The following is a 13309-nucleotide window of genomic DNA, read 5'->3' as shown; positions in this document are numbered from 1 at the left end:
CTAATACCCTGTGTGAAAACCAAGGAGCAATAACAGACCATTCAAACCAGAGGAACTGTTAGTACTGTCATATATATATATTTTTTTAAGAATCACTATTCCATCATTCATAGATGCCAGTCCTTTGCATGAGCAAATCCCACATGTAGGCAGCGAGCCCTATAACACACATTGCTGAACGATTCTCCTATACAATTTCTACTTACCACTATACAATTCCTAGCAAGCATAACCGAGCATAATTAAAGCACACAAGGATTTCTGCTTAATCTCAGAATGGATTAAAGTCCCTTTTACTTTCACCTTGAAACATTCTAGTCTGAATGATTTGCATTTTGTCATCTAATTGAAATGGGCACTGCTGTCTGACAGGCCTTAATCTTCTCAAAAACACCGTGGTGCTTCCCGCCCTGAAGCAATATTTGTAAGAAATTTCACCTTGAATATAGGTCACAGCATTGCAACGCTATCAGAGCTACAGGGGGAAAAAAAAAAAAAGGAAAAAAAAAAAAGAAGATTCTATCTAGGTAAAAAATATCCAAAAAGCACATCTGTTCTCCTGAGCCACAGCACGGAAAGATCATTACCATTAGTGCAAGGGTTATCCAGCAAATAAAACAATTGGTTAAGGAAAAAAAGAAATCACTTATAGTGTCATCTTTCATCATTAAATTTTCATGGAAAAAAACAGTGCGATTTGCTTAGTCTGAATATATATGAAACGTAAAGAGACCATCTGACATCACCGAGGCAGAACAGCATAAGATAAATGAAGATGATTTGCCACACGACTGGAGCAGCTGCGAGTCCCTCCCAGACCTGCAGTAATAAAACGAAAGGACACAGAAATAGCAAACCATCTGCCTCCTGTGCCCAGCGAAGCCCGTCCTCTTGGCTGAGGGAACAGGGCAGGGGGCTTTACCCTTCTCCTGCCCGCACAACTTTAAACCCAGCCTAGCTGAGCTGTTACGCTAGCTGAGAATGGGTTGGAGATCCCTCCTATTGCTGCTTCCACTTGGGTTGTCCCAAAGCCAGGGGATCTCAACCAGCACCACGGCACAAACAGCTGAAGGTCTCTGTTTTGGCTGCAGTTTGCATGGAGGCTGCCTCAAGCAAGCAGAGGCTGAGCACACGCATGGGCATCCACGGAGCGCCTTGCTGGAGCAGCAGCCTCCTGCGAGGCTCCCAGCGGTGCAAAACCACATTCGGGGCTGAACTCCTTCCATAAAGGAGTTGGGTTTGGAGAATATTAAGGGAAAGAGCAAAGCTGAGCAATAAGGCTGGAGATTTTCCCCCTTCGTTTCTTCAATAGAGCGGAACTCTTTGCCACGTACCCACCCAAAAGGTGCCCTGCCTTTAGGGAGCACCTGTGATAAACTGCTCGTGGCCGAGTTGGGGGCTCCCAACATTCGCCCTGGAAACAGGGCAGGGATCCCAGGCCTTCCATTGCCTCCTCCCACAGCTTCAACGACTCCTTCCTGCTCCCCAGGGAGCAGCTTCGGGCTGGGAGTCACAGGCAAGTGGCGAGGAGGCCGCCAGGCCCCCCAGCTTTCCCATCTCGCTGCTGCTTCCCTTTCATCCCAGCTATTTGTATAGTTGTAAGATCTAGAGGAAGCCCCATACGTGTAAATTAAACATCGTCTCCTTTCACCACCAAGCGCGTGTGACTTGTAACCATGAATTATGCAAGGTGATTAACTGTGTCGGAAGAGGGAGCAGCTGCGGAGGCTGCTCGGAGGACACTGCAAGTCACAGCAGGGGTGACCCGCGGGTGGCCGGTGTCCCCGGGCCTGCAGCCCTGCTCTGCTCCGGGGCTGGTGCTCTCAGGGCCCTGCACATGCCATGCCAAGCATCTCATAATCCCTTGCTACCTTCCAGCGCTCTACAGGGGAAAGGAAGAATTTTTATCACTTTCTTGTTGATGGCAGATTGAGGAATACCCAGAGTTGCACGAGGTTATGAAAGAGCTGGCAGGAAGCTTAACCTGTAACCCAGCTGAAAGCCTGTTCCCCAGCCATCCTGCAAACTGCTCAGCTCTGCCCCTGCCGTCACCCAGCCATAACTCACTGATACAACAAAGCTCTCGATGGCCACACGGAGCGGTGGCCCTCAGGTCACAGCACAGCACCCTGCCGAGCATGCCCGGCCCATCCGTGCCTCAGAGACACCAGCCCCCTCTCCAAATCCCATAGACATGGAGCAGCAGCTTTTAGAAAGTCCACTTCGAGCCAGGCCGGTGGGTTCCTAGCTGTGCAGGCCCCTGGACTAGTGTTCAGCTGGTGCAAAACACCCCGAGCCAACACACGCTGCATTTGCCTTCTGCTAGTGCAAATGGATAACGCTGTGCCGGGCAGCAAGAGAGGCAGGAGAGAGCTCAAGGGGCAAATATCCTGCAAGAAGGGAGCTCCAGGCCCTGTTCCAACTCAGTAACCCCAAGTTCTGACTAATTGGCCCAGCTCTGGGCTGCAGCATCCTCGGGAGGCTCCCGGCACAGGGCAGGTTGCGGCTGCAGCCAGGCCCCAGGGCAGCTGCAGTCACACTGTGCTCGCCCAAGGCCGTTTAACTAAGCCCAGGCACCAAATCTTCACAGAGACTTTGGCATCACGCTTAACACGGTGCTGAGGCTGCCGGGGGCAAGTTCTGCACATAAATTGCCTACAGGCTGAGAAAGCTTTTGGTCCAATTGCACATAATCCCTCTCGTCAGGATGAACGCGACTAGGAAGCATCTCCCAATATGACAACTTCCTTGAAGGCAGGCATGGAGATTGCTATTAAAAACATTTTCATGTATTGTGTATAGCAGGGATCTGGAAGAACAAACTCACTCTGTGATTACATTTACTGATGATTCAGTGTTGTGTGGGCTCCTCAATACACAGGAGGAGGGCAAAACAGTCCCGGACAATTGTGAGCAAGCAGGCACCTCAGGGGATAATTAAATTAATTCTAGCCATGGAAATGCCACACAACAACGCTAAGACATAAAGCAAATAACACTGAAAAGGACTTTGCACTCCATGGCTGTATGAGACAAATCCGGGCTACTTGGGGCTAGTTAGGAGCAACCCTAATTAGGCCCATGCAGGGTGCCCAGTGCAGCACCAGCACAAAAGCCACTTTGCTGCAGCCTTCAGGGGGAAAAGCTAGGAGACAAAAAACAGATCCATGCAGAGTGATAAAAATGTGTTGCAGACACATCAGTTGTACGTGTCCCCAGGGCAGCAGAGCCCACTGTGTGGCCTCAGAGCAGCGGGTGCTGCACAGGGGTGACTGCCCTGGAGCAGCGCTGGGGACGCGCAGCTACAGCCGCCGGGCTCGCGGAGCAGCAGGGCTGCTCTTACGGGGCCTGTGACACAGCGAACGGCTCCCAGGCCGTCCTTACCCTGCAGCAAGCTGCACAGCGCGGGACAACCCAGCTGCCACGGAGCCGGAGCGGCTCCGAAGGCTCTTCTGTTTTCCATAAAGCCACGACCTTTGTTCAACCTCTGCAGAGCCTGTGCAATCCCAACAAGCCCGTGCAAAGGAGTCGGAAATACGGACATCTCCCATGAGAGCAGAGGTAGCCTCACCGCGTGGCAATGAGGCTGCAGAGGGATTTGTGTCCGGATTAGCCGCGGCGGCTTCTGCCAATTCCTGCATCACGTACCTGCCCTTAATTGCTAGGGCAGCCTTGCCACGCTAACGAGCCCTGCTTGATCCAAGGCAGCTCCCTGAGGAACCACAGTGGCATCTTGTCCTAGACGGGCCACCCAGCAAGGGGATCGCAGATCACACCGGGCACAGAGCCCCTAGGTAGGGATGGGCCCTCACGGATGGCTGGAATGAGATCCGTGAACACGGAGCATCCGGAGCGGCAGCACAAGGAAGGACACGGGAGAATAAGAAGCGGCCGAGCTGTGAAAGGCCCTGCAGGCAAGGAAAAGATACTAAATTTGATGAGGTTGAGGAAGGGAGCCAAAGGAGGAATAAATAGAGCTAATGAGAAAACAAGTATTCACGAGTATTCAAACCCCTTTAACACACTGCTAAACAGCAATAAAAAGGCAATTAGAGTTCCGAGATGCATGGGAGATAATTGCACACACTATAAATAGGTGGTGGGAAGACTGTCCTGCTCGGTAGGATCTGATTCACTTTTGGGGTTACACAGACCGGAATAGGTTGGTGTGGTACAGCTGAGAGAAGAGAGATTACAGGAAGAACTTCTACCACACATCTTTGTGCATGAAAGGTGCAGTAAGCAAGGGCTCGGTTGTGGAGGCTTTGGAGGTCTTAGCTTGAGGAATGCAAACCTAAAGTTCAGCAAAAGACATACAAAATCACCTTAGAAATACCTTTTTTATGCCAATAGCATGTACCTCACTAGCATCTGGACACTTTAATGGCTTGTGGAGAGATGCTGCGACCACACTGTGACCCCAAATCCCACCCTACCTGCCTCATATGAGCATGTGCACACCAGTACCTGCAACAGCATCGAAGTGCAAGCAGGAAGAGAAGTTTAAAAGTGGAATTCAAAGGCCAACCCAAGCACACCTGGGCACAGGTAGGCAGGACTCACACAACTCGGTCCCCCGAGATGGCTGGTGCAACCCCAGGAGGTGCCTGCATTTCAGCACAACCCATACAGGATCCCCATAGCCCGTGCAAGCACACTGCTCACTATTTAAAGAGCAACCTCTTCAATGCTTTGGGGGATGGGAGAAGCCTTTCACCTTCTCCCTTTCTCTCCTGAGGCAGCTAGAAGCTGGAAGAGAAAATTTCAAAAGCAGAACCGAGCACTGGATGCACTGACACCTGAGACACCAGATCATCTCATGAGCCTCACTACCTTTGTGGAGTTGCTTTCTGTGGCTCAGACCCTGCAGAACAGTTGTGCAGACTCACATCTCAGGGCAGAGAAGGCATCAACTTCTCTGCTTGGCTTCTGCAGGGATCACAAACACACAGACAGGTCTTTTCCCTCCAGCACTGCCCTGGAATGTAGGGTCACGGCCCAAGAAAGCTACAAAGCACAAAAAATAGGGAGAACAAGCTTTACCCAAGAACTGGCAACAACATCATCCTCTGAGGAGTCACCCTCCCGAGCAGAAAGTCATTCACAGACCTGGGCACTGAGCGTGGCTACCTGCAAAGCAGCAGGGAAAGGCAGGGAGAAAAACGCTTCAGCTCCAAACACCCCCTCAGGCAAGTACCCCCTGCACTGCCCTCTCCTTCCTGCAAACTCGCCCTTGGAGCTGCTTTGCCCTCCTGAACAGGAGGCGCACACAAAGGCTCTGCAGCCCCAACTCTGGCTTTTTCCTGGCTACACATTAAAAACAAACAAACAAACAAAAAATCCATGCAGCTCAGACAGCTGCACGTCCCCAGATAACAGCAGCAGATGGTTTCTGCCTGCAGGTCTTGCTTGCACAGGGTGGCCTGTGGTGCTGGCTCGGGGGGCACCAACACTGTTTTTTGCAGCAGGGAGACAGTGCTGCCTTGGGCCAGGCAGCCTGGCCCGGGGCCGCGGAGCAGCTCGCTGTGCCCTTCCTTCCTCCTTGCACCATCACCATGCAGGTGAGGAGCAGCTGGCTCCTGCTGCGTCACCCCATTAACTTGCTGCTAAGGCCCTGCCGAGTCTTTAATCTCTGATTACAAGGGTGGGAGCCGTCTGCTGGGAGGGGAGGTAGATCTATATGTCTAGGCAATAAAGGCAAACTCTGAGCTGGCTCCATGCAAAGCATGCGTGCCCTTTTGCAGGAAGGGGAAGGGGTGTGAGCCTTGTAGAACACATCTGCCCTTGCCTGATATTCTGATTTCATGATGCCCTTGTCGCTTCCGAGCTGCCTAGACCCTCTGCTATGGAGGTGCAAGAGCCTCTATCTTCACTGCCACTCACCTCTTCGTAGCACACCAGGCAACCGACGTAGAGTCTCTCTTGTAAAAAACTAGCTCCTTTTCACATGAACAGAAGACCCAATAACAGACCCAAACAGTTTAATTTAATTGCTCACAAATAATCTGATATTAGGGTTTTTTTTCCTGCATTGCTGTGCTGCACTTGGCTGGGCAGCCTGTCTGCGAGTGTCTCCTTGGGATTCGAAGCACCAGTCTGGCTGGCTCAGAGATAGGTGCTGGAATGAGCACCGAGGACACTTGCAGAAAAATCCAATCACTTCACTGGAAGAAAAAAGGTTTTGACACCAAACCTGCCTCCTTTTTGAACTAACGTGTTTAACATCATCCATCACTTTAGTCAGCAAGGTGTCAAATTTCCAGGCAGAGTTAATACTGTTCCGTCCCTTCCCGCTCCCACGTGCGGCTGCGCTGTCCTGCAGCCTCCACTTCCTTCACTCTTAGGCTTCATCCATCCCTGTGAGTCACGGAGCCGGGTCGGGTCAGTGCGCCCCGTGCACCGAATCGATTGCAAGCAACCAGCACAACTAATAAGCATCTGCAATTCCCACAAATTTAAGAATATCTGCAAACTCACTGTGCTGTCCTCCCCAGGACATGGAGTCAAACTCGGCAGCTATCGCTTGCACAACTGATGCAATTCCCAAGGCAGCAATCCAGGAAGTGCAGGAATGGGTAGATCCCTGTAAACCATTTCTTAATAAGCAGGAATTGATTGCTAGGATGTAGGCTACACCTGCACAGCTGCTCACAAAGTGGCAGGAGACAACATATAAAGTCCATTTAATTTCAACTTTCTCATATCCCACTAGAAAGCAGCCTTGCCTTCCTATTGCTTTCCTCTCCGATGCCAGCCAGGTGACTGGGAGCCAAAAACACGTCCCAGTTTAGCCAACAGGACCATGAGAGTCTACGGCTGGCAACAACGAACACAAAGTTGTATAACATGTAAATGACATGTTGATTCTGCTGTTTAAATTCTACAAAAACACCTCTATTAGTATGAACCTCAGGCAATTGATACAGAAATATTATCACTGAAAGAGCATATTCAAAGAACAATTGCTCATACCAAACATTTAGTGAATGCACATACCCTCAATTTTAAAAATTATGGCCCATTTGATCCAGAAGAAAAGTCAATCAAAGCACTCCAAGTATCCATAAGCCCCAAGGAACTTCTTCCTAAACGAGCACAAGATCAGGCTGCTCCATACAGTTTTTTCAGCAGCTACAGGGCAGTGACACAAGGAAATTCTCCAGAAATCAATTTCTGAGGCACCTTGTGCTGCTCTATTTCCAAGGATACTTTAGGGGAAAGGGCTGGAAACAAATCCCACCTTCCGGGTGACAAACAAACTTGCTCCCCACCAAGGCAGGACCCGTCTGCTGTTTTTAAAGATTCTCTACTACCTTAATAAGTATTAATTTTCAATACTAAAACATACATGGTTCCTAGAGATAGTTTTATGGGAAAAAATGCTTTGATGAAGCCACTAGCAGAATTCACACTGACATCACCTGAGACTAAAATTCTGTTCTTCAGCTTTACTGACTACACCTTACTCTAGTATATAGTGATCATACTATTGTACTTTGCATGTTCCTTGGGCTTATATAACTAAGTAATAGTATGACGTTTAGCAGGTACCCCTCTGGACAAAAAACGTGCAGTAGCTATAAAGGGTTTGTACACATGCACATTGCTAGTACCACTAGTGTGATGCCTGGGATCCAGCTGCTAAATGACCCTATAAAATATAAAAGACTGCTCCAGCTAACAGAAATTACACAGGGAAATGACTTGCTGACCGCTTCTCGCTTAGGTGAACTGAGAACAAGTGACTCATAATTCAGCAAAAGGAATTACAAGTTATGCAAAAGGCAAAGTGCTTCTGGGAGAGCGTCTAGACTATGCAAAGCAGGGCCATAAATAATGTTTTTGGTAAATGACGGGCTTTAGCAGGGGTTGGAGCTGCATTATCTGATGAGATTTCTCCACTGGTAGTTCACAACATCTCTGGCCAGAGAGGTAGCACCCACAATAATTGAATCATTAGGCTACAGATGGGCAACTGCAAAGTTTTACAACAGCCAAAATCCAAGCCCGAAACCTATTTAATTACCTGCCTCCCAATTCAATAAGCTGCAAGTATATAAATAGACAAAGTACGACAAAAATTTAATATCTGCTTGAATTAAATTAAGATAAGGCACTGACAAAATGAATGATGAGTGTTTAACTGAAAATAACCATTTTCTGTCGATTCCAGGCAATTAGTTGAGTGCAGCGATCATGAGTTTTTCCGCACTGCAAGAGAACATCATTACTGCAACGTGCCCAACTCTCTTCTCCACGTAAACGTCTCCTGAGCAGCAGTGAAATGTGGTTGGGGTTTCAGGGCTCGCACCGATCCGACCCGGGAACATCCCCGAGATCCAAGGCACACATACGAGCTCCCAGGAGATCACTGAAGATCCAGCCCCAACTTTTTTTCCTGCATTTCTGCGGGCACAGCACTAACAACTGCCTTGCTAAGCTCACCGGGTCAGGTCGAGCTCTCCGGCACGTGCAGAGCTTTGCACAGGGCCCAACTCACGCTTCAGATCCGCCTGGACCTTGCAGATCCAAGACCCGAGGAAACCGAGCACTGCGCAAAAAAGGAAAACAAACCAAACAGCACGTGGCCTGTTGTATCCCGCCTCTTGTGGCCTCGGAAACTGAGGAAAATCCCTCTTCCAAGGGTTTCTCGAGTCTAGCAGGACAGAATCCCACCATAAATCTCAACTGCTTTAGGGGAAAGCTGCTAAGACGGGTCCCAACACGACCTGAGTCACAGTCTGTCCCAGGGGCTCAATGTGCCAGTAGTTTTAAGATACAATTCATTTAAACACGGCATGGGAGGAACAGTTTATCCAAGCAGCGATCGTGAAGGAATATGTGATTATTTGAAAGGATCTACTAGCTTTACTATGCTCCTAACCGCTGCAGCACCGCTTGCATGACAAAATGGCAGCAATTTGGTATTTTAAGATGCACTGCAGCTGATTTAACAGCATTTCTGATCAGCATTAACACCTGTTCAGCAATAAGCATCACAATTCAGCAAAGCACAAACTCCAGTGACAATTTTGGTAACGCACCCTCTGTCATCCCACAGGGATCAGACAGGGATCCAAGTCACAACCATCTCCATGAGGAGCAGCTCTGGGAAACCACAACTGCCCAAGCTGAACTTCTTCATTCCTCCATTGCCCTGCTGGGAATCACTATTACTCTCATGTGCACTGACTGTTCCCCAGCAATGCAGAGGAGAAAAGCACTGCTGGAAAATCACATTACAATCAGGACTGCCTTCGTGTCTGGCCTAGCATGCTCACCACACTTCATTTTCCATGGAATTCTTCGTGTTGCCCTTCTCCAAACGTGTTTTCAAGGGGATGTTGATCATCCGAAGATCTTCCTCTTTATGCTATCTGGAAGGAACAAGCTCCAGTTCCCGTGCTGCACTGTGTATTTGGTCTGCTGTGTTTTGAAGGAACGGTGAGTGTATTTGAAAGAGATGCAGCCCACAACCTCTCAGTAGCATCCAAGTAGGAGCCTACGCCTGCCTCGCAGCAGACCAAGAGTCAGGGCTTTCATAGGGAGAAAAATAAGTACATGAGGAAAAGGAGCACGAGAATTTCTTCAGTAAAAGAAGACACACGCACTGCCCGAGCTCCCCAAGCTGCCAGCAATGCTCTCCTCTCAGAAGCAATTGGGCTCAAGCGGGGAAATGCACAGGCCACTGGTGGATGCTTCAACTCCACTTCCAGCAAGTCAGCATGAGCGAGAGAAAAGGCTAAACACATCCCGGGCAAGCAATTAGCAAGCCAGGTACCATCTGTGGCATCAAAACACATCGTTCTGAGCAAGGTTGCTCATAAAACCCTGTTTCCTGATGACTTGCACCTGGAGGCCTGAGGCTTTGGGGAGCTCCTAAGGTGCAAGCTCTGCCCTCCAGGGCCCCATATTCCTAAGGGCTTTCCTCAGATTCTCTAATGTCTCCTAAGGGCTGCCCTCACACTGACACCTTCCTCCTGGCTGGGGTACTTCTTGACTGACCCCCTATTTTTACAGGAATTTTAAGGGACCCGGTATCTTGCAGACCACTGTCTCCCTGCTAAAGGTACCCGGAAGTCCTAAATAGCTTTAAAAAAGTAATCTAAGAATGAAGGGAGACAGCAGAAACAGGTATCTAATGAGCCTTTTTATCCTTAGGAAATCAAGCTGGTGAAATGTAAATATATTTACAGGTATAAAATGACAAGTGTATATTTACTCAAGTGAAGCCTTAGCACGGAAACATCAAGGTACACGCGAAGTAGAGGTGTTAGTTTGAACATGCTGATCTGCAAACACTTTCTACCATGTTTCTGAGATTTCTGGGGTGTTAAGATCAGGAAAAAACGACTCTGGGCAGCAGGTGCTTGAATTCAGCTTGGAATTTGAAACAGAGTTTGATACTGGTATAAATAAGCAATGATATTGCACCCACGTGCAGTAGATACTCAGCTAGGCTGTCCGTTCACACAGTGTTGCCGTTCTCCTCGTCTTACGTATGTTATAATTTAACGGAATTGCATGTAATTATCTTTCTATTGTAACAGCACCTTAAATACACCCTTGCCTGTGTTGAGGGGGAAGCCACAGTGATCTGCAAGCGATGCAAAATGCCAGGCTGTGTTTTCCAGCCCCAGGAGGCTTCTCCCGGGCAGGATGCTGCAGCAGTGCATTACCTCGGGGCTCTGCCACCCCGGGGCCGGGGACAGCAACCCCTGCGAGGCTGCAACCCACGGGGAGGCTGTGAGGGGCAGGGGATGCCACTCACACGCATGGAAGGAAGCAACATCCCAACCTGCTGGTGATGGGGAAACTGAGGCAACAGGTCCCACCAGCGCGGGGTCAAATCCCCTTTCTCTCCTCCTTTTCCACCCTCAGGATGTGCTGGCTCCACCCTGCTGACCCTTCAAGCATCTGCTGTTTCAGCCGTTAGGGAAGGCCTACAAAGAAACAGTCCCCATAGAGATCATTAAACTCAGTAGAACTGTGGAAAAAAACAATGCCCAAGAGGGAGGCAGTCCAAAACACTTCACTTTTTGGCCTCCTATTGAAATATGCCATGGCTGGGCAAGCTAGGAAAGGAAGGGTATTTTTTTCCTCTGGAATAATCTGTGGGAGAGCAGTAGATCTCACGGAGCCCAATAATAACTGCCCTTGCTACAGCAGGGCTTTAATTGACCTTAATAGGAGCCCGAGCTAGGGAAAAAGGACGAAGATTCACTCCTAGGAACCACCAGACAAACGGATATAGGCATATACAGAAGAAGAAAACACAAAGTGAATTCAGCTTTTAAAGGGAGAATTCAACTCGACATGCATTGTCAAGTTAAATTTAGCTTCCCAAATTCCATCTCATTGCTGAGGTTGAGGGGAGATGGTAAGCCCCTGAAAGGCACCTATTTTAGTTCTTTGTATGAATAAGCAAAACTTATTTTCTACTGTGATCATTTCCTAGAAAATGGACTATTTTCTCCCAAGATCCCATGTAACCCCCTCATTCCCTCATGTATTCCTGCTGGTTTACCATTTTTCTCATTATTCCTTGTTTTTGCTTCACCTGCACTTCATTGCCTCCCTCTTCTCTTTCTCTACTCTCCCCAGCTCTTTGCAGGGCTGTATTTTGATTTCACCAGCCACAATTTGCCCTTTCCAGCAACTTATCTCCAGACAACTAAGGCTCTGCCTGCTCCCCTGTAAAAACTCCTTTCCATTCTCAGCTCACTTTTACATGACAAACATCCGCTGGGTTTGTTCTGCATCTTATAACTGCTGCAAAAGTAGCAGTGACTTAAATTTCATTTTCTTTTTGTGATCTGAAGACATTATACAGGAAGCAAAAGCCAAGAGGTCTTTGAAAGTCCAAAACCTGCAGAAAAGGGTCACGGGTGAAAAAGGCAACATATAAAAACATCCCCTAACCTTCAGCTGTGCATTTCACTCAGCAAACAAAGGCAGATCGCTCAACCTCCAAGCAACAACAGCTTGTCCTATATTGCCTTTAGACTACGTGCAGCGCTGATACACTTCCCTACCTCCTTATGTTGCAATGACTAATAATAGTTCTGTAGTGTAGCAGAACTGAATGAATGTCATCTGCATCAATCCATCCAGGAGTCTTCCTGGTTTATAAAGGTCACTTGTGCACATGGAACAGTATCGGGATCAAAACTGCAGATTAAAACTTAACAAAAAATGGGAATGAGCAGCCAGTCATGCCTTAAAGAAGTGTCCCATTAGGGACCTACTCAGGCAGCCATGGGAAGAAAGTCGGATGTTTTTGGCTCGAGTGTAGCTGTATCCACATCCTGGAGGAACCTAATTCCTGCTCTGGCCTAGGAAGATCCAGTACCTTGGAGGAAGGACAAGTGACTAATGTCAGAGCCAGCATCACCTGTCCCCACTTGCAGGTGCATCCTGCTCCAGCCATGGAGACCAGGAGGTCCCTTCTCCGTGGCCGCCACCTGGGCCGTCCTGCCGCGCTGCGGTGACGCGTTTGGGGAGGCAGCGGCAGGTCCTCCTCGCCGCGCCCCACCTCGCCCTGGCATCACACACACACACAGGCGACAAGTTGAACCCAGACTTTGCTGAACCCAGACTTTGCTGAACCCAGACTTTGCAAGTCCCCAAGCCGGCGCTTGCGCTCCGCGCTTCACAGCGAGCGTGGCAGGAGCGCAGAGCTGGCTGTTTCCAGCAACGTGACCTATTTTCCTCCTTTGGACAACCTCCAGGCAGCCCAAACCCCCAAGTTTCCAGAATTCCCAATGTTCCCACGCGGGGTAACTAGGCGCGTGCCCTGGGCCAGCGTGTGGGCTGTCCCCGGTCAGGAGCACCCCGGGGAGCGGCGGGAAGGCACCGCACGGGCCAAGGTGCCCTGTGCCGGCGTCGCCCTTGGGGTGCCCGGATGGAAGGGCACGACGGGGACGGGCGTTTGGGGGCAGATGGCGGAGCGAGGGGACGGAGGGCAGCGGGTACGGGCTGGGGAGCGGGCAGGGGACAACAGTGGAGCCTGAGGGGGAGTAGATGGAGCAGCGTGAGGATGGGGAGGCAGCAAGTGATGGGGCAGGCGGGAGAGGGCGCAGGCGGAGGCCAGGCCGGGCGGTACCTTCTGCTGCCGGCGGGCCATGTCGGTGGGCTGCTTGGCGTTGAAGGGGTAGGCGATGCAGCGCATGACGAAGACGTAGAGCTGCAGCTTCCTCTTCCTCTCCTCCTCCTCGCGCTGCAGCCGCTCCAGCTCATCCTTCTCTTTCTCGCTGGCCACCGAGGGGCTGGGGCTGGCGGGCCGCGCCGCGCCGCCGCCGCGCCCGCC

General features: G+C 50.0%; 1 protein-coding gene across 7 annotated transcripts in view; it reads right to left on the bottom strand.

Annotated features, from left to right (window-relative positions):
- The window catches only part of CADPS (calcium dependent secretion activator), a 188610-nt gene extending 175390 nt beyond the window's left edge, over positions 1-13220 (bottom strand). For all 7 annotated transcript variants that reach the window (XM_026052668.1, XM_026052665.1, XM_026052666.1 and 4 more), the window contains exon 1: positions 13106-13220. In XM_026052668.1, the coding sequence (XP_025908453.1) occupies positions 13106-13171 (66 nt within the window). In that variant the 5' untranslated portion in view covers positions 13172-13220. The remainder of the gene's footprint in view (positions 1-13105) is intronic.
- Positions 13221-13309: the final 89 nt, after the last annotated feature.

This window comes from Nothoprocta perdicaria, unplaced genomic scaffold (assembly GCF_003342845.1).
Source record: "Nothoprocta perdicaria isolate Ctin4 unplaced genomic scaffold, notPer1 scaffold_9, whole genome shotgun sequence".
Taxonomy (NCBI): Eukaryota; Metazoa; Chordata; class Aves; order Tinamiformes; family Tinamidae; genus Nothoprocta; species Nothoprocta perdicaria.
This window is presented reverse-complemented; position numbering and strand designations above follow the sequence as displayed.